This window comes from Pleurodeles waltl, chromosome 5 (genome assembly GCF_031143425.1).
Source record: "Pleurodeles waltl isolate 20211129_DDA chromosome 5, aPleWal1.hap1.20221129, whole genome shotgun sequence".
NCBI lineage: Eukaryota > Metazoa > Chordata > Amphibia > Caudata > Salamandridae > Pleurodeles > Pleurodeles waltl.
The window spans coordinates 1,718,292,265-1,718,312,287 of NC_090444.1; the positions used below are offsets into that span (position 1 = coordinate 1,718,292,265).

A 20,023-nucleotide genomic window follows, 5' to 3' on the forward strand; every position below is an offset into this window, starting at 1 on the left:
GAGAAAACTGTGCGCACAGTGTGCTATCCACACTTTCCCTTCAGTAGCTGATGGTGGTCAGTGTCGACCACCGTGTGTAATTTTAGTGGCCTTAGCTCCCTTACCCTGTCCGTTATATGATCGCAGGAATGCCAGTGGAGATCTTTAAACATATGCTGTGGATATAGATTTTGAATGTGTCCTGCTCCTTCAAAGGGTCTGAGGCTGTGCCCGTGTTTGTGTCGAAGTAATGTTGGACTTCTTCTGCAACAGTACCTCGATATGTGGCATCCTCTACTGCCGAGTACCGTAGATGCCAAGTGGGGATGCCTGTGGGTGCGGGGAGCCAACACAATGTCACCATAAGTGAATTGTGGGCCAAGAGGGTTTTCACCAAGTACATGCTTATTCTTGTGTGGAGGGCTTGTATGTAGAAAAAATAAGAATATTCTCTGTTTGTCGGGTGCAAATGGGGCCATGTATCATGAAGATTCCATATGCGCTCCCACACCATCAGGCTGGCTGATATACTTTGCGTGTGTACGCCTGGGAGGTGGGAGTGGGATCTGTCTAAGGTAGGATAGACCATGCAATTGAAGTCCCCTTCCACTAGGGGACTGGTCTACATCCCATGTAGTCATTCAGTGCATGGAGATGTGCTATCTGGCCCACATTGGGAGAGTAAAGGTCATTATAAGTATGGGGGATCCATCTTAGCCCGCGGTAAGGTACACATATTGTCCCTCAGGGTCCTCTTTGTGAGTCACCAGCTGAAAGGGGACCCCCATTCGAACCCAAATAAGGACTCCTCTGGCTTAGGCCGAATATGCAGTGTAATAGAGTTGATCCCTCCAATGTTCCAGCAAGCATTGGCTCTCTCACTTGATGAAGTATGTCTCTTGAAGAACTGCTATGTGAAGATTGCATCTAGTAAGGCATGCATATATTTGATGGTGCTTGCTCAGGTGACCCACTCCCCTCACATTCAGTATCACAAAGTTGTATTAAACGGGTCTAGTACTTTTGTGTTTTTAGAGAAAGGTGAGATCTGCCCACTGGGCTCCTCCAACCCTCAACCCCCATAGCAGTCCCCAGGCATTTCTGGGTTAAGACGCCTCTGAACCATTCAAATCTCTGCCATGAGTTTCTACCTCAATGTCATTAGTGGAGTGTTCAAGAGCAAATTCAAAACACAAAAAGAAAAAACATTCCCAACTCCAAATTCACCCAGGACTGGGATCAGAACCGTGCCCTGCCCAATCAATAGAGAACTGCGAAAAACAGAAACTGCTTCTCTCCCATAAAAAAGAGGTGTATGCGGCAGAGATTGAGAGGTCTACTGACAATAACACAGAAAGTGATAAGCGATAAGCGGGAGGCAGGCAGACACTTACAAGTGGAGGACAGAAGAGTGTGAGGTGTGGTCGGGCAGAGAGGAGGGTGAAAAGGGTATAAAGAAGTGGGTATAGGCCACGAGGTAGAGAATCTTAAATTAGAGTATAACAATACATATGCTACTAAATGTCTCAAGGGTGGCATGGGTGCTGGAGACGCCCCGTAGATGACGTCCATGCAGTGAGGTCTCCATTGGACAATGCACTGCATTGTTAGGTGATCACCACAGAATGCCCGGGGAGTCTGTCAGGTTCGCGCAATGGCAGCGCACTTGTGTGACGGGGTCTCCTTGTGTTCTCTCCAGCTATTCCAAATCGTCTGCTGATTGTGGTGTGATCTTGGGGAGCGCTCTTGTCTCATCCTTGGAACTGGTGTGGGACGAGGGGACAGTTGTCTTCACTGCTTGTGTTAGAGGCAAGTACCAGTGACTGTTTTCTTAGGTCGCCCGCAGCTTTGATTCCCTGTCACCACCTGGTCTGAGGTTTGTCTGGTGCAGGAGGCCCTCTCCTCTGGTGTCTGGGCTGCCAAGATTGCTGTTACTAGTTCAATTGTGTACTGGGCACGGATGTATAGCTGTGCTGCTTCACCCGGTCCCAGGCCTCCTTTTGGTCTGTGAAGAACGGAGATTTGCCGTCTTTGGTAAATCGAAGTTTGGTGGGGAAAAGCAATGAGTATTTTACTACCATGTCGCACACTTTGCTTTTCACACAAGCTCGGTGCTTCTGGGCTGCCGGGTGTAGTCAAGGAAGATGAGTACCTTGCCATTGCCAACCGAATAATTTTCATCTCACCTAGCCGCCTGATGGACGATGTTTAGCTCTTTGAAGTCTAATATTTTAGCAACCACTGCCGTGTGTGGCGTTCCAGGCAGATGGGGTCTCACTGGCACTCTACATGCCCACTCCAGCATGAAAATGCAGACCAACCCTGTGGCGCCACCACTTTGGTCAGCCACTCCTCCAGGAAGGCCACAAATCTTGTTGCTCTGTGTCCTTGGGAAGACCCAATAGTCCGATGTTGCCGCATGCCTGCCCCTCCGCATCTTCAGCCCGTTCCTCCAGTACCTGTATTCGACTTGTGAGGTTGCGCAACATGCTCTGGAGGTCTTCCATGTGCGGCTGCAGTTGTTGCAGGGTAGATTCTGTGACTGCCACTCTTTCTCTAAGTTTCTTCTGGTCCTCGCAAAGCAAACCAACATCCACTCCATCAGTGTAGGCCTCTACTGAGGTCCTAGATGAGTTGACCATTTCATGGATCTGTGCGGTGCCATCTGGGAGAGGGGCATGGTCTGTGGAAACTGTGAATGTATCCAGAAGGCATCTCTGGCCGTGGAGATGGTGCCTATTGTCGAGGAGCTGAGTGTGAAGCGTGGACACCTTTGCAGTCCTTGATTTCCCAATGGCAAGAACACGGCACAACTTGGTCTGCCTGTAGTTGGCCCGCAGCATGAGCAGCCAACTCAAAGGTGATTCCCTCCTGGCGTTGGTCTGGAATCAGAAAATGCACCTTTTGTCATCCCAAGACGCCACACGAGCTCATGCAGTCTTCCGGGCCCAGTTGCGCGCAGCATGGATAGTGCTGGTCCCCGGGAGACGATGGGGAGCCCTGGCTGGGCCACAGCACCCACAGGGGGCTCACTGTCCTTCAGGGCAGGTCTCTTGGTCAGCCACCAGGCCTCATAAATTGGGCCAAGAACATTGTATGTGGGTCCGAGGGCTCTAGGCAGTACCCCAAAGGGTGTGTTGGGGTCCAGTAGTCATAGCACCAGCCAGCTGACTATGGGAGCGTCGGTGTGTGGGGTTCCCCCGCCCGCTCCCATTTGAGTGGTGCGCGGGTCCATGGATTTAGTCAGGTGGGAGGCTGGTCCCACTGGGAGCGTCCTGCTCCGAGCATGTACTCAGCCCTGCAGTGGGGGCTCTCCCCGCGTGAACTGACCTCTTCAGGCCTTACTCGTGGTCACGCTGGCAGGGCCTCAGCCCTCACAGTGCAGCCGAGGCCGAAACATCGCAGCACCGACGGGTGTGGGGGGGTGGGAGGGGGTTTCCGGCTTTAAATCCTTTTCCCCCATTCGTCCGACAGCCGGGGGAGGGGAGGTGATCGGCAACGGCATATGGAGGTTCACTGGTGCAGGATTATGCTGGATTAGGGTCAAGGTCGGCCAGAGCAGTTCCGGCTGCGTCTACCGTCTTCCATGCCTTGGCCCTCGCTGCGCTTGTCCAGGATTCCGTTGCATAATTTGTAGATTTCAAACAAAAATGTGATTATAGCCCCCCCCCCCCCCCAAAAAAAAAAAAATTGCATGTGGTGCACCACAGTGGAAAATACGTAATAGAGGTTAACTAGTCACCTTTTAGTCACTGATTGCCAAACTAAAGAATTAACATGATAAGGGGTGAAATCTTTGCTGAGAGAGTACCTACCCGCGTGACATTTGGGGAAGCATCATGTCCTGACTGTAGTTCAGACAGTGTGGAAAAATTATATTCTATCTTTGTCATTAAAGCGTTTGCTTTGTTATGCGTACAAAATCATGTTACCCAGCAGACACTATTCTCAACCCAGGAGGTATTAAAAGGCACTCTCAATACAGAAAATGCCAACCATTTTACTTCTCTTTTTAAGGTCTGAAATTGTCTGAAATATGGAACCTTAGGGTGCCTCTGGGCGAGACACTTTACACATACCTTGTCTACTGCTTTGCAGGGCTGTTCCTTAACTGAGTGAGGTGCTTCCGGTGTTAGCACAGAATAAACCTGTAAGAGCAGAGCAGTTCTAAAACCTGACTGGGACAGGCAGATTCGGAGAGGCAAGCCTTTCATTACTAGAAGCGTGCACGCTCATGTTTTCTGCCGAGTGCAGGAGTATATAATTTGTATTACTATTGTTCTCTGGAGTGAGAAGAGATCGTGTTGCTAAAATAGAATTTCTAGGCTTCAACCCAAAACACAATCATTGTTATTGTCTAAGATTTTCTATAGGATTTTGTGAATGTGTGGACATTTCATTAAGAAGCCTCTGTGTTTTGCCTAGAGCTGGGATCCCTTTGGTGTCAGTATATTTTCAATTGGTAAAATAATAGTGATACAGAATGCATCGTACAGGGCAGTAAAATGTGGTTTTGCTTTATGCATGTTAGACAAGCCTTCCTTGTTATTTGGTCCTCCATTACCACATATCTCCTCCTCTGACTGGAATTATTGGCATTACATTTCTTAAACTCATTGAATAAAACACAATGGGCCCTACTCACAAAGTTAAAAATTGCCTTTTTGCCACCTGCCAAGAATTCGGAAAGGAGTTCCTGAAAGGGTTTTATCCGTTTACAAATGCGGATATCTCAGCAAGTCCTAATTAAGAGGTGGGAAGTGGGCGTTTTTACCATGAAAGCTTGAAAAAGTCCACCCAAAAACATATACATTTGTGTGCATTACCACACTCCTTTCCACCCTGGAAATGACCAGAGATTTACTCCAGCACAAAACTGAAACAACTGGGAGGGGACCGAATCTCTTCCATATTTTTGGGGGAGGGGGGGGGTTGAGGAGGAAGGGGGGTGGTGGTGGAAGGGGGGTGGTGGTGTTTAGGCTGAGGGCCTTCCCGATGGGGGAAATATATTTTCCTCGCAGAGAAGAAAACGTGAATTTGCACCCACGTTTTTATTTCCCTCTGTGCGGAGGTCTCTGCTGTGGAGAGCGCCGCAGAGCTGGAATAGGAGCCCCAGTGATTGTTCTGAATAACCTGTGCTTGGCGCAACCTGCTTCCTGTACAACTGAGAATACTGGTGAATTCCAAAAAGTAGTGAATATAAATGTGGACGTAAATCTAGAGGTGCAAAACATTCTGTTTTGTAAAGTGAGCCCGATGTGCTTTTCATTTCAATTGAACATTTTCATTGTACTCATTATAAATGCATCTTTCATTTAGATTATGGGCAACACTTCCATAGCCTAGTGTGTTTATCCATTTGTGCCTGAGATGGTGCCTTGTATTCCAAACAAGAGTTAGGAAACATATCTATTTTATAAGCACTGCATTTCCTGGCTATCTTGACCCAGGCGATTCATCCTTGTGGATAGCTTTTACACATGGCGTCAGTGTTAGTGGTTAGTGGGCGGATGTTTTTGTCTACAGTTCAAGCAAAGAGAAGACTAAATGTTCCCAAAAGAAACATGTTTGAGAAAACTGCCTGTGAATCACACAAAACTATTTTGTGGATCGATCTTTAAACCAAACTGTTTAACGTAATAGACCCTGAACACGCTATCTTCGTTTTCCAGCCTATGTTATCATTTGATTTTGCAGTTATTGGCACAGTAATTCGTACCGATCAATGTATTATTCAGACAAATGTTCATTTTTCTTCATTTCGTTTCCTACTTTAAATGTTCACAACCATAAAAAATGCTTTTTCTTTAAGGGGAGCTTCTTGCGTCTGTATTATCCCTGCCTTGATTGCGATGACTTTGAACAAGCCAAGTGGATTCCAAGGAAAGAATATTACTTGGGGTTAGCCGACACCCTAAAAATGAACCGAACTTTTGTAAATAAATGTTTTAACTACTTTTTTGGTAAGCTATTTCCTTCCTTTTATACTTTTATATGGGTGTATGAGATTCTCGAAGTCCTTGTCTGCTTAGAAAGCACAGATTACTTCTATTTGCGAGAAGTAGCAATACAGTGTCAGCCCTCCAATTATGCTTCTTTCTAAACGCGACGGTCTGTTTGTGCTTTTATGGACATCCTGCTGTGAATTAGGATCAAGATGGTTGAGATGTCAAACTCATCAAAAAGACATTCAAAGTTCTGGATGTTTTATAGTTTGAAGCCAAGTAGCTGTCAATCTTGGTTTTTTTTTTTACTTAATTTTTCCTGTAATTGAGATTCTGTGTGTCAACAATGAATAGTTTTTCTGTAACTTGAAATGTCCCGTCTAGAATGGATGCTCCTACATTATAGACCTACGATTAGGGCACTACAATGTCTCTATAAATGCGTACTGTATTCCTTTGTGTGGGAAAGTGAATCACAGTTGTATCTGCTTGCTATTTGTTATATCCTCAGCGCATGTTTATAAAGTGATCTGAGTGGTTGGACTTACAAATGGCCTGTATTGTAAGGCACTTGTTCCAGCTCTCTTGCTTCTGGAAGTCTTTATGCCTAGTGTAAATAGCCAGAAAACCCACCACCATAGCTGCAGTCAAGCCCCTCAACCTAGAATGGTAGAAGCATGAGACAGGTTTTAACCATCTTCTTAAAAGATCAATGCAGGAGATGCTGTAACTGAACCATTGTGGGAAAGGATGATGGGGAATGGATTAGAACTAGAAGAATATACTTTATTCCTACTTCTTTTGATATAAAGAACCTGTTAACCCTGGTATAAATTCCAGTTGCCCAGTTACAATTTCTTTCTAAATGATCAAGTTGCTAGTACATGGACAGCTAGAGAACCGCTATGGAGAACTCCAGTTTATTCCACTTGTATTTTGTAGTTGTGTACTGGGTGTAATGGTGTTTTTTTGGTTTACATTTGAAGCAGCACATACACATACAGCCCACGGTCAAGAATGATGTGTTCCAGAACTACAGAAACTATTTATACTGGGTCAACTGGTATTTCCACTGTAGGGATCACAATTATCCTATGTGTAACCTGAGATGTTCCAGTTCATTTTATTAGTTATTTACTTTATTCAGTCATCTACGAGGAGGTGGATAGGGCAGGCAGAAGTGTTCTTTTCGGAAGACACTGAATTCGAATTACCTTTCTACTATATCTCCAATGTGTTAGCACTCACCAGCGTTTTTATGCTCCCCTCTGCGCCCTCGCATTGCTAAACCATCTTGTAAGTCTTAAATGCTACGGAAATTCAGACGTTGCCTGCATAGATATCTATATGTAGAGCTAATAATGTCCTTAAAGTGGCATTGGAAAATTACTGCCTAGCGAACACTTCCCCATCCGTGTGACAAATTCAGAAACAGGAGCTTGAGGAACTAAAACATCATCTGATACAGGGAAAAGGGACTCTACGCCTCCAGCTGGCAGAACAGACACTTCCTTAACTATGCAGTGCGTGAAACTTGCCATTGTGGATGTATTCCTAGCCATGAGCAAACGCAGAGGCTGCTGGCAGCAGAGTGAATAAGAGAACTTATAAATCGATTGCAACACAGATGGATCTCTATTATAAGTTCAAAACTACATGCCATTAATCAACAACAAATCTTCAAATGGCATACAAAACCAGCAGCCTAACAAGCTAAGCCTTTATTGTCCTGTCTGCTTCTGCTGGTAATAGGATCTTGTACTCAAGATCAAGATGGAACACTTTATAAGAATGTAGTTTCCTGGAATGATACAAAATCATTTTCTTCCTAGGTTGATAAAAAAAGAAAAAATCCTTTTTAAAGACGAATTGCGCTACATTCAGAAAATACAGCCTGTTGCAAAATAACATGTTAATTGTTTACGCTACAGTGGGTGCCACATCAGCCATATACACCTGCACAACTGAGTTAATACAACCAGACTGTCATGCAACGTTAACAAATATGATTTAATTTCAGATTTTACATTGTCCTCTATATTACTAATGTCAATATTTGTTGGCCAAATAAAGGCAACATACCTGCAAGAAATTCAAAGAAACAGTATTTGTGCATTGCCAGTATTCCCTAACTTCACTCATTAAGCAGTATTTCTTATTTCCTGTAAGCTTAGTTACCCCTTTTGCAAAGCATGTACTAAATAAATATCCGTTATAAATCAGTAGATAAATAGCTAGTAGTTTTCAGGAAGTGAAATCCTTGTGAAATAAGTCCTTAAAGTGACCAGCTGCAGGTAGCATTGGTGGGGTCATGAAGTGGCCCAATAAAGTCACTTATTGTTTATTCCAGTCACATCTTTGTTTATGCTATGTACATCCCACCAGGAGCGTTACCAGGTTCCGAGCTCAACTAGGTATCAGTTGATATGACAAAACATACATTGCCTTGGGATACAAGCCTAATTTCACATTCTGTACTCAAGGTATTCAAAAAGCATATTGATATTCACTACACATATCTGAACTGATAGCAGAGAAACGCCCCTTTGCCATTTCACATAAAACGCTTACAACAGTAACAAGGCACCACCTCCAAAACAGACACACAGGACCAGTGAGGAAAACCAATATTTAATATCCGGATATAAGGTTTTTACTATATTGAGTGTTTAAAACATTTGTAAAACAATAATGGCTTTCTGTACTGGGTTTGTAATTGAAATGTGCAAAGCCTTTATAAAGCTTTTGAAGCCTTGGTCCCGCTAGAATGAGTTTAAAGACTGTCTGATGTCATACATTATAAACTTCAGTCTTGTTTGAAAGTCCTAGTAAATGATGCAGTATTAATTATGCAGTGTGATGTAGGCAACAATGGCACCTCCTCTTGGCAAGTTACCCCAGCTTCTGGGATCTCGCCCCACCCGGGAGGTTTATACATCAGTTCCACCGCAAGATTGTCTATCCTTAGAATGTAACATCCAAAATTGGATTTTGACTCTAGCTAGCAAAGATGCTGCTTGGAGTACTAGACAGTTGAGGTCAAATTTATTTTCCTCTAGTGCCTATTTCCCTCCTCTTTCTATCCTTCTCAACCTTGCCCTCAACAACTCCAACCTCCGTTCAGTTTAACAATGAAGTTGAGGGGCTTTCAAAACATTTCGTGTCCTGATTTCCTTCCTGTTAAACGAAATCTGTTCACTGTACTAAATTCCTTTCCCGAGGTAAAAAAAGGCTTCGGTCTCAGTAATTCCAGCTCATGACGAAGGTCTAGACCAAAAGGAATACGAGACGTAACATTTTTAGTGACCCTGATGCAATTGCACACCTTTCCAGTGTCTTTGATATATTTAAATTGTAAAGTATGTGTCTTTTATGTCAAAATAAACAATCTGTCCCTGACCCCAAGAATGTTCCTTAGGAAATGTACTGCTTCAATATTTATTTCTACATTTTTCTATTGAAATTTATTTAAGACACATCACAATTATGAACAGACAGCATCTGACAAATCAAGTTCAAACTAGTGGCATTCATGAGGTACATCTGGGACCGACAATGTTCTGTAAACATAATATAAACTGCAAAAAGGTAGTTTCATCATCAGGAACCCCGGCCCACACACGGCACCTGTAAACCACAATGGGAATGTTGCTGTCAGGGTTCCCAGGTACCCATGCTGTGAATGGGAAATCACATCTTTCAAATGCATCCAACCCTAAGATGCCCAGAAAGCAGAGATGTAGGCCAAGTATGTTCCAAACTGAAGTGTGTTTCACCAGTAAGCAGACCCATCCACTGTATAACACATAAAGAAGCTTGAACCCTTCAAGAACCACTTTGATAACGGGAAACGTTACGGGAGGAGCAAGCCCCCCCCCCATAGAGGTACTGGAGGAGAGAGCCTTCTCCCAACATCCAACCTTATACAGCATTGCCAGGACATCTCAAGACTTACAAATCTAGTCAGTTAGGACCAGGAAATGCAAACTCCGGTAACAGAAAAGGACATCAATGAAGCCAAGACCACCATCATGAGGAGATTTTAAACATTTGACCATGGTGCCATGAGGAGCCATGAACGGCTATAGTAATCTCTTAGGGGAGGATTGATTCCTTGACGAAGAAGGGGGAACATGGAATGGGTGGTTTTGGAGAGCATTTTACATCTGTGGTAGTGATTACATAATTTGCTCTAGAAAGTTTGCCCTGTAACCCTTTACTGTTTGTGTGGCCCTTGGAGGTGACATAATGCTTATCTATTCCTGGAGAAAATATGTGTTTTGACCTCCTGTTGTTCTAGCTGTTACCCCTGTATTTGTCTGTTAAGTCATCCCCTCCCAGGCCCCCGCACTCCTCATGGCTGGCATGGTTATCTCCTTTTTATATGTTGAATCCTAAACTACTGCCTGTGTTTGTCAGACACATCCCGTTTATGATTTACTAATTCGCAGTATATTTCTCCCTAGCTGTAAATCCCGTACGTTTAAATATGAATTGCCATCTGTGGTTTTGGATAGTGCTACTAGCTCACTGATGAGGAGTGCCACACAGAATGCGATTGAGAAGACTGATCTCAAAATTATCACTTCGAAAGAAGAGCCACCTTTATTGTCCGCAGTTCTTATCATTACTGCTAGCCTGCTAAAGTCGATTAACCACCTCATATCTTTCTACTTTCCGACATCTCCCACCCTTTCATTGTTACCTGCAGGTAGTAATAATTGATTGGAACCATTCCCCTTCAGAACTTGTCAAAGTATGCCACAGATGCCAAGAATGCTTGCAACCATGACTTGCTTCATCCCCCGTTATGTGCCCACAATATGACCCTTTCCACTGCCTGTTCCAGTTCTGCGCTCTCATCCTGTACATTGACAGTTGTGACCATGTCTGATGGTAGGAAGATATCTGCAGTATTTTCTGTCTGTTTATGGGGCCATGTGTGCTCCACCAGATGGCCCAGATTGGGTCTCCTTAGTTTGTAGGGCAGTGGCATAATTTGCTACACTGCATGGGGGACAACCTCTCTGAATCTCTCCTACTGTAATAGAAAAAGGACATCGGCAATTGAGGTGTCTATACCTCAGTGTTTGTCACAATTAGAACTTAACCAGTTGTTTTTAAAACTTAACAGGGATTTTGCTGTCCCCCATTGAACATTTGCCCTACCCCATGGTTCTCGTCCACAGGGTTAGCGTTTTGTTTCTCAGTCTTCCTTCCCATATGTAAAATGTAACTGCTTTGGGGAAAAGCTCGACCACAGTAATGTTATTTGTCTAGCCCTTCATAATCCAAGTGGGTAGCTAGCACTTGGCAAACCATGCTTCTCCTAAACCCTTGCTACCTGCTGCCTCAGTGAATAGCTCTAGCTGGCTGGATGTTACCTATGGCTCCTTCCTTAGCAATGCACTCCTGAAGTGTGGCAGGCAACTGCTGCAAATGGAGAAGTCCCTTCTCACTGCAGCCCATGCATGGATGTGGTGCTGCTTCTTGATTTTGCTTGTCAGCTTGGACAGCCTCTTGGCAAGTATTCTGCCTGCTGGAATGACCTCCGCCTCAAAGCGTAGCTTGCCTAACCTCTCCCAGATCTGCTTTTTCCCTTGATACCATTCCTTCTACTGTCTTCTTTAATGGGCATAGGTTGTCCTACACACACTTTCCCTTGAGTTGAGTTGAGTTCCCAAGAATATTAGTACTATGAGAGGCACCACTGTCTTGCCTTTGGCTTGAAGTACTCCCAGTCTGTTTGCTAGGTTTGTGAAATTTCTCAGTAGCATCATACATTAGGTTTTCGCTACAAACAAGAAATTATCGTGGTAATGGAGCCTACCTGTCTTAGGGTGAATTCTATGCAGTGCCTATGCTAGGAATGAGATGAAAATCTATAAGTATGAGCATAATATGGAGGGCACCCTTAGCAGGCATTTGTTGTAAATAATACTTCCCTTCAACCTGGAAGCTCAGTAAACGAAGACTGTCTGGGTGGACCAGTTAGAGCCTGAAGGCTCTTCTATGGCAGCTTTTTTCCAGGAGGACACCTTTCCCAGCAACTGTGTCCAGATCCACTGCATCAACTATGAAGGCATATGCAAATGAACACTGCTCCTGCCTAATATCATCATTCACAGATTCCTCTTCTGAATAAAACGGATGATGACTTGGCCTAAATTGGCGTGGGTCTTTCCTGGACACGATCTCCAGAAGGGACACTATAAAATTGTCTTGGTGGGCTATCAAATCAGCCTAAGCCCACCCACGCTTCATTTCTTTCTCAGTCTTCTCCTTAAACATAAAGGCAGCTCTGCAATAGATTTATGGTTATTGCGTGACCTGCTCATCTGGGGGCCTTCATACAGACTTCTGAAACCCTTAGCAAAACTTTTCATTAGCTGTAAACTTATCCTCTTTCCTGTGATATTGGTTAAAACTCGCCCTCAACCTATCCTCAACTATAAGTGTCTGTGCCAACCTTTGGAGGTTACAGGCCTCCCTACTTTCTGGGTTGGTTCTTCCTGTCTCCAGACTGTTCCTGCACCCAGTAGCGGGTTGTTACTCCCTCTTCACTCCCACCCCCTCCAAAATGTGCTACATGTATTTCTGAATTTGCAAGTTAGGTCCCAAGAACTCATCCTCGTCATATTTCCAACAAGTGGCTCTTTTGCTCATTCTGCCTGGCCATCCTTTCACTCCTGTGTTTAGCTTTGTTCTGTTGTGTGGCTTGCCCAGTGCTTTTATCACTGTTATTCAGGATGAAACTCTCCAATCGCACTTCAAGCAGTGAATATATCTGTGAACTCCTCCTTCCTACAAATCCTCTCGTTGACTGATATGTGAATTAGTCTGTTTGCTAGGCCTGTGGCTTTAGTAAACATGGAAGAGGGGCCATTCTAAGAAGGTTTGAGAGTGCTCTGGCCTGTTGTTCCCGTACCTAGTAACATAGCTAATTGCTATCCGTTCCCTGCCTGGACGCTGTGTTTTCTGCCATTAACATTGGTACATTATTTGTAAGGCTAATGTTGTACATACCTGGTGCTACAAATGGACCTGTGTCCCTGGGGATGAGATGTGAAGGATTGGCGCAATGGTGCCGTAGTACCTCTATGCTTGTTGTGAGGTTTGGTATGTTGCTGACGAGTTGCCCATGTATTTCCCTGATTTCTGCTGGCAACAGGTTTGTGAGGTTGCTGGTGCGTTGCTTGGCATCCCTATGTTTGCAATGGGCCCAAGATTGGTGTGGGGTGTATACCGCTAATAGTATGTTGTTCAACCATGGGCACATAGCTTGTAAAGTTGTCTGTGTTGTCCCTGCTGCTAAAAGTAAAGGCATGGCATTTGGCCACCAATCTTGAGTTGTGTCTACGGTGTTAACTGTGTCTGTGGGGGGTGGGGCGGTGGGGGGAGGAGGGGGAAACGGTCAGTGGGCTGTGGACCTGCATTTTGTTATACCACTATTTTCTGCCCTTGGGTTCAGAACTGACTGGATCATACTCGGTTGGGTTTTCGGAGCTCTCTGCCATTCAGTAAAGGCCTTGTGGTATTGTTCACAGGTTGGATCTGCTCTACCTTACTAGCCTAACTCCCACCCCCACATCAGGGCTGGGTTCCCACGATACCCTGCTGCATGATACTGCTGTGCCCTTCTTACTCATGTTGGATTCTCCTGCTGTACCCTTTGCCTGGATCACAGTTGTCTACACCCCTGACCCCACATTCTTGTCTTACACCTGGCATTTTGGTCTGTTTTTTATCATGCTGGTTGTAATGGGCCCCTATAGGTTTAATGCTTAAGCTGCTTGCATCCCTGAAGTTGAAGCAAGTTGTGCTATATCACCCTCCACTCGCCCCCTGTTGCATCAAATACCTACTGTTTGTGGCAATGCAGTCTCATGAGAGCACTTGTTTGCTCACCATTTGTATTGCCCACTGTTCCTTCCACTGAGGTGCTGAATCCTGCTAACATTGTGCTGGCTGCAGGCATCAGGCCAGCAGCCTCGTTTGTCAGTCTGTCTCTTGAATATTTTTGCTCTTTTTGTTTGCTTCTTTGGTTGTTTTCCAGTCTCTTGTTGATCTGTTGCAACTCCTTTGCTGCTGCTGCTCCCCATATGTTGTTGTGCCTGTAGCTGTTCCTCACTGAGCTCTTGCCTCTAGATCAGCAGCCATTCCTTTCTGTGCTTGCTGGCGGGTGATGATTTTGACCATTGCAGGCACTGGTCATTGTTGCTGCTGGTTTCTGTTTTCTTTAGTCTGACTTGCCTTAACCTTCTGACTAATGTTTAAAGGGGTGTTCTGCTTTCCCTCTTATTTCAAAACCGAGCTTACAGAACCTCTCTGGAATGCACTTCTGAGTTTAAAGAAGACATTTATAGTTATTAACTCCCCCCCCCCCTCCCCCCCCAGTTCCTGAGAGACGAAATTAGCAGATTGGAAGCACACGTTCAAAAGTAGTCCCAGCAATGACAGCAAAATATATCAAAGTACTTCTCAGTTGCAATGTACTCAGCAAATAGATGTGATTATATTGTAGCATAACTTCCAAGCAAACCATAAAAGTCAAAATTCATCACCGTATGGGCAAGGCGGTAGGGCCAATATTCAGCTTCATCTTTCTAGGGTCTGCAAGTTGATGACTCCGGTCAACTGCGAGAAAGAGATTCTCTACCCAAACGGGAGCCAGACAACTGACGTCTAGTTCCTGTCTGAAGTCAAGCAGATTCAATCTATCTCTCTGTAGCCCAGAGTCATCCTTAAAAGCAAACTCAGTGTGAGAGCCCAAGAACCCCGGAGAGTGGCCAATTCTCCCGAGCCCCCGCTCTCAGGCTGGATTGCGAGGTAAACACAAAATCTATGTGCTCTTATCAGCTAAGGTCTGGTGTGAAGAAAACAGCTTTGTCCATCTTGTGGAAAAACACAGCTTGGAAAAACACAGCTCACCTGCAGTGTCTAACCCCACGTTAAGGCCAATAGGCAGCTAACCTAAATATCAACTGTAATGTCATGTCAAAGCCAGTAGGCAACTATACTGAATACAGAATGTAATGGCTAATGCCATGTCAAAGCCAATAGGCAGCTAAACTGAATACAGAATGTAATGTCTAATGCCATGTCAAAACCAATAGGCAGCTAAACTGAATACAGAATGTAATGGCTAATGCCATGTCAAAGCCAATAGGCAGCTAAACTGAACAAAACATGTAATGTGCTACTGGTGAACATTGAGCAACTAATATGCGCAATGGTGAAACCCAAAGTCATTGGTCAAACACAATTAATAGCATCACACCAAGCCAAAATGAAGAAGTCTCCAGTTGGTGTATGTGAAGTGCAAGCGCCACTCCAGCCTGTATGAGGCCTTGTGGAGAAGTTGAAGGCGCAGCACTGGTGAAAAATCCCACCAAGACTTTAACACGTGAAGGATGCAGAAAGGAGAACCACCTTGTAACTGTTTGTAAAGTTAAGGAAAAAAACAAGTGTCATGGCAGGAGGAGAAAATAGATACATCAAGGTTCAAGAAGCAGTCTCGCCACACCCACAAGGAAAAAAACAACCCCAACTGCGACAGGGCAAAACTAAACAAGTCAATCGTCATCAAGTTCATCCTGTAAGAGTTCTTTGATGTCACCATCGAAGAAGAGGGTGAATGTGTGATGATCATACATAAAAGGAAACACCATGCACAAGTGGGCCTTTGCGCTTGCATGGATGATGAGAGAAGGGCAGAAACAAGTGAGCTGAGAAATCAAAAGAACTCATATTGACACTGACCCAAAACCAAACAAAGTCAAATTTTACCCAATAACTTTTGTAATCAGTAGTGATGCATTGATCAGCATCATGCTAGTTGAACAATTTCACAGTCCATCAATTGTACCACAACACAAAGCGTCATGTACAAAGCAGTACACAGGGGCTGCTTCAAAACCTTTGCAGAGTCAAGGATCATTCATAGCGACCCTGCAGCATAAGAAAACATCTGTGCAGCCCCATTTCACGTTCTTAACAGTACTCAATCTAGTGCATGCTTACTTAGTTTTTCAACTGCTGTTGACACCAGGCTGATATGCATCACTTACAACTTAAATACACAGTTTGAAATTGTGAGTCAGTTCGGTCACTGTTTCACGGTCTAGGAAGGTTCAAAATGGCAAAGGTGCAACTTCATATTAATGAAGACATCAGGCTTGGTGCACAGCAACACTGCAGTTGAAGGAGCTAGAAGCTTTGCTAAAACATTACATTATTGAGTGCTCTTCTGGTCCCACCCCAGGGGTGTCTCCCATCCTGGTGGTGCTGAAAAAGGACAGTGGAGGTGTGCTGCATCCTTGCGTACATATATACGCCAAGCCAACAAAGCAATCAAGAGAGACATCTTGTCTGCCTATTGCGGATATGATTATGCAGTTAAATGTAGCCAAAGTTTTCTCTCATCTTGACCTGAACAAGGGCTACCATCAGCTTGAACTGGAAGAGAACTGCAGGTACATTACCACTTTTTCGACTCATGTTGGTTTATTAAGATACAAAAGGTTAAGCTTTGGAATGTTTTCCGCTGCAGAAATATTCCAAGATGTTATACGTAGAATTATTCAGCCTGTGACACATGCCTTCCATTACAGTGATGATATACTGGTATTTGGTGCAACATGGAAGGAGCATGATAAAGCCCTCAAACAAGTGTGTCCATTACTTACAGATAAAGGGCTCACCTTAAATGCCAAAAAGTGTGAATTTCACAAACCAAAGCTCAGTGGTAGGTGTTAGGGTGTGGTCTTTAACGGTTATTGGGCTATTGAGAGTCCAGTTGAATGTTGTACCGTGGCGAGTACAGACATTAACTACGAGCTCTGTGTGTGTGGTGTGTTCTTGTGCATGCATGCTACCGGGCTGGATCGGACGCGACAACCGCCACCTCCCCGGAATATGTAAGTGTTCATGGCCTGCTGTAAATTGTAGTTTTTTTGTCACCATGATGCCCCTTAGCAGGTTTTCCACTCGCACAATCTCACTCCACAAAAGGAACGAGGTGTGAGTTGCATTTTGAGTGCTCCTTCCCTCACCTCGAGCTACACTAAGCAGTAAGCTGAGTCTCCAGCCCACTTCCTGACAATAAAATCCTAGACTCCTTTTGAAACTAAATAACTCTTCCAAAACAACAAAGAGTTGATTGTGTTGTTTAGATGGTCTCGATCTTTAAAAAGGCATTCTAATCATCAGGAAATGGCCTGGATCTGGAATGTAGAGGAGGTGCTCAGAGCAGGGCACTTTACATTACATATGAAAAATCAAGTTGCATTCAGCTGATTGTAAATTGTTCTGAAATACTATAATAATAGCTACTCGGTGCATCTTTCATGCACTATATAAATGAGTTTAGACTCTATAGCAGTGCTTCCCAGAGATTGGCAGAGGGTGCCTTGAAGTATCTTGTGTGCCCTCGTTCATATGCCATTGTTATATTGTTCACTTTTAAGTAACTGCAGTGATTCAAATGTTAAATTCAAAGAGCTTTCAGGGAACCCATCCCAGAGACATTTATGTGCTTTAATAGCTCAGGAAATTCTGTGCCTCCCTCTCAAATATGTATGTGCTACTTTCTAGGAAATTGATATGTTTCCAACCCCAAAGTAATTTCCTGTCTCCCTTCCACCTGAGTTGTGTGTGTCGTCCTGAAACATTTTTGTATACACTATATAGCCTTTATTATGAGTTGGATGGTTACAGCAGGTACTGGCCCCATTGGAATTACAAGATCTGATGAGCGCTGATGAGCACAGCCATAATCGCCCCATGAACCACAAAGAGAACATGATGAGTTACATGGGAACCTTTACCTCCAGGGGTAGGAGGAAGGACGTCAAGGGTCCATATCTGAGATACTCATGGTTAGGCTGTATTTGAAACAAGCAAGTTACAAATGGTATGACGGGAAATGTCTGTTTTTTAAAACAATTTGTACCACAGACTGTTTTAGTAATTATCAGTTTCATTATTTTTCCACACAAGGGTCTGTAACATGTCCTGCCAAATGGAATGCCCCTTTCCGACCTGGAGAAAAATATCCACTCATTATTTTCTCTCATGGACTCGGAGCTTTCAGGTAATGCAACTTATTAAAGGGTATACCATTTTCATCTTATCGTTTCGCAAACACAGCCACATAGTCTTTAACCACTACTTTCGCAAACACAGCCATACACAACTGTGTTTGCAAAAGTAGTGGTTAAAGAATGTATTAAATGGAATGTTTTAATTTTGGAAAATATGAAGAATACTGGATACTTGTGTTTTGATACAGTGATAACATAATACCACGTAAATTAAACCATTATTGATTAGACTTACTGAGTGCACATTGTATTAGAATTATTCAGGAGTCTGGCTGTCTGGATTAGCTAGCTCTCCAGAATGATGGATGTTCAGGTACAGCTAGCTGCTAGTTCTTTGGGTAGATGCATCGAAGAGCAGGCTGAGTTGCTGTCTGTAAGGCTTCACGTGCCATACTTTACACAAAGTGACCACCAGTGGTGCCAGCCAATCTTCGTGATGCTTGGGCTAGATCCTGCTCACTTCAGGTACCGACCACTGTCCAGGTGGATTGTTCTGATGATGTCAGGGGAAGTCAGTCCGGACGGGGTGCCATTTTCCTTTTAGTGTTCATGGTCTTTCTGGTTAAGTCCAGAATTTATCCTGACCTTTATGTCTATCCTTCCCAGGAAATACCCTGACAGAAGTCTATGTTTCTCCTTCCTAGTAAGTGACCAGAGTTGCGGGGTGAGATGAGGAACAGGAGAACAGAGGGAGTAGATACCAGGCACTGCCCTTACAATTGGGTGGTGGGGTGACCTATGCGGACCCTGAAGGCCATCTCTTAAAGGGCACATCCTCTGAAGAGCAGGATTTAAAATGTCTTTTAACCTGTGACACTAAATGCCAGTGGTGTTTTCCTGCAGCTGAAAAGGGTCCGGTTAATGTAGAAATTAATATATCTTGAGGATTCTTTTCTTAAATGGGCATTTTCTTTTTTTTTTTCTTCCATAGGACGCTTTATTCTGCTATATGCCTCGAGATAGCATCTCAAGGTTTTGTGATTGCTGCAGTTGAACACAGGTAAGCATCTAAATTTATTTATTGATTGTGATAGAACGATCAATAGTGAGATATTTCTACTTTTTTGTGTTAGGTGGCAATTAATTATGAGTAGATCATCAGATGTTGAAGATTACCATTTCTTTATGCTTTGAAATGTGTAGAATAACAATATATGGAAAACGTACATAAAATACACATAATTATAAACAGAAGAACTGTTCTTGATGTTAAAGAAATGTTGTTGAAAATGTTTTTGGACTAACTCCCATCCATCACCTATTATTCAGTGTGATTTCCTGTGGTTAATAGCTTACCAGGGAGTGTTTACATTATTAGGGACACCTATCGGACAGTTTTAAAGATTTATTGATAGTCTCTATATTATTATGGATCCTTGTAATGTGCCAGATAGTACAACAACAGTTGTTTTCCTTTTATTTTGTGTTTTATCCGCAATGCCCACATTTTGTTATAATTGGATATTTGGTGAATGCTATTGATCAAAAACAAAGGGAAACCAGAGGAGATATTTTATTTTTAGCAAGCCCCATTGTGGCATTCTGCTATTTCAGATAAAGAAATAAGATAATAGAGAGACCACTCTTGTGAAGTTTAACTTTTGAAACTGTATTAAATGCATGATTTGTAACATTTATTACATGTGTCCTGCCAATGAGTCAGAAGAACGGCTCAAGCAGGCACTCTGTGGTCTGTCCGCTCTCAAGGCTGCAGTAGCCACTCAAAGGTCTCAAAGGTCTCTGGGCCTGCAGTAACCTCTCAGTAGTCTTTCAACACCATATACCCAGGGCCTGTAAATTAAATGCTACTGGTGGGCCTGTAGCACTTATTGCCCCACCCACTTAAGTAGCACTTTTAAACATGTCCCAGGCCTGCCATGTCGACTTAGCATTTAAAACCCCTTGCCAAGCCTTAAACTCCACTTTTATTACATTTAAGTTACCCCTAAGATAGGCCCTGTGTAGCCCATAGGGCAGGGTGCTGTGTAATTAAAA

General features: G+C 43.8%; 1 protein-coding gene across 5 annotated transcripts in view; it reads left to right on the plus strand.

Moving 5' to 3' along the window:
• The window catches only part of PLA2G7 (phospholipase A2 group VII), a 274,794-nt gene that overhangs the window by 121,297 nt on the left and 133,474 nt on the right, over positions 1–20,023 (plus strand). For 3 of the 5 annotated variants that reach the window (XM_069236079.1, XM_069236080.1, XM_069236077.1), the window contains 3 exons: positions 5,792–5,942; positions 17,925–18,018; positions 18,960–19,028. In XM_069236079.1, coding sequence (XP_069092180.1) covers positions 5,792–5,942; positions 17,925–18,018; positions 18,960–19,028 — 314 coding nt within the window. The remainder of the gene's footprint in view (positions 1–5,791; positions 5,943–17,924; positions 18,019–18,959; positions 19,029–20,023) is intronic. The other 2 variants (XM_069236082.1, XM_069236081.1) reach the window with 1 other exon arrangement.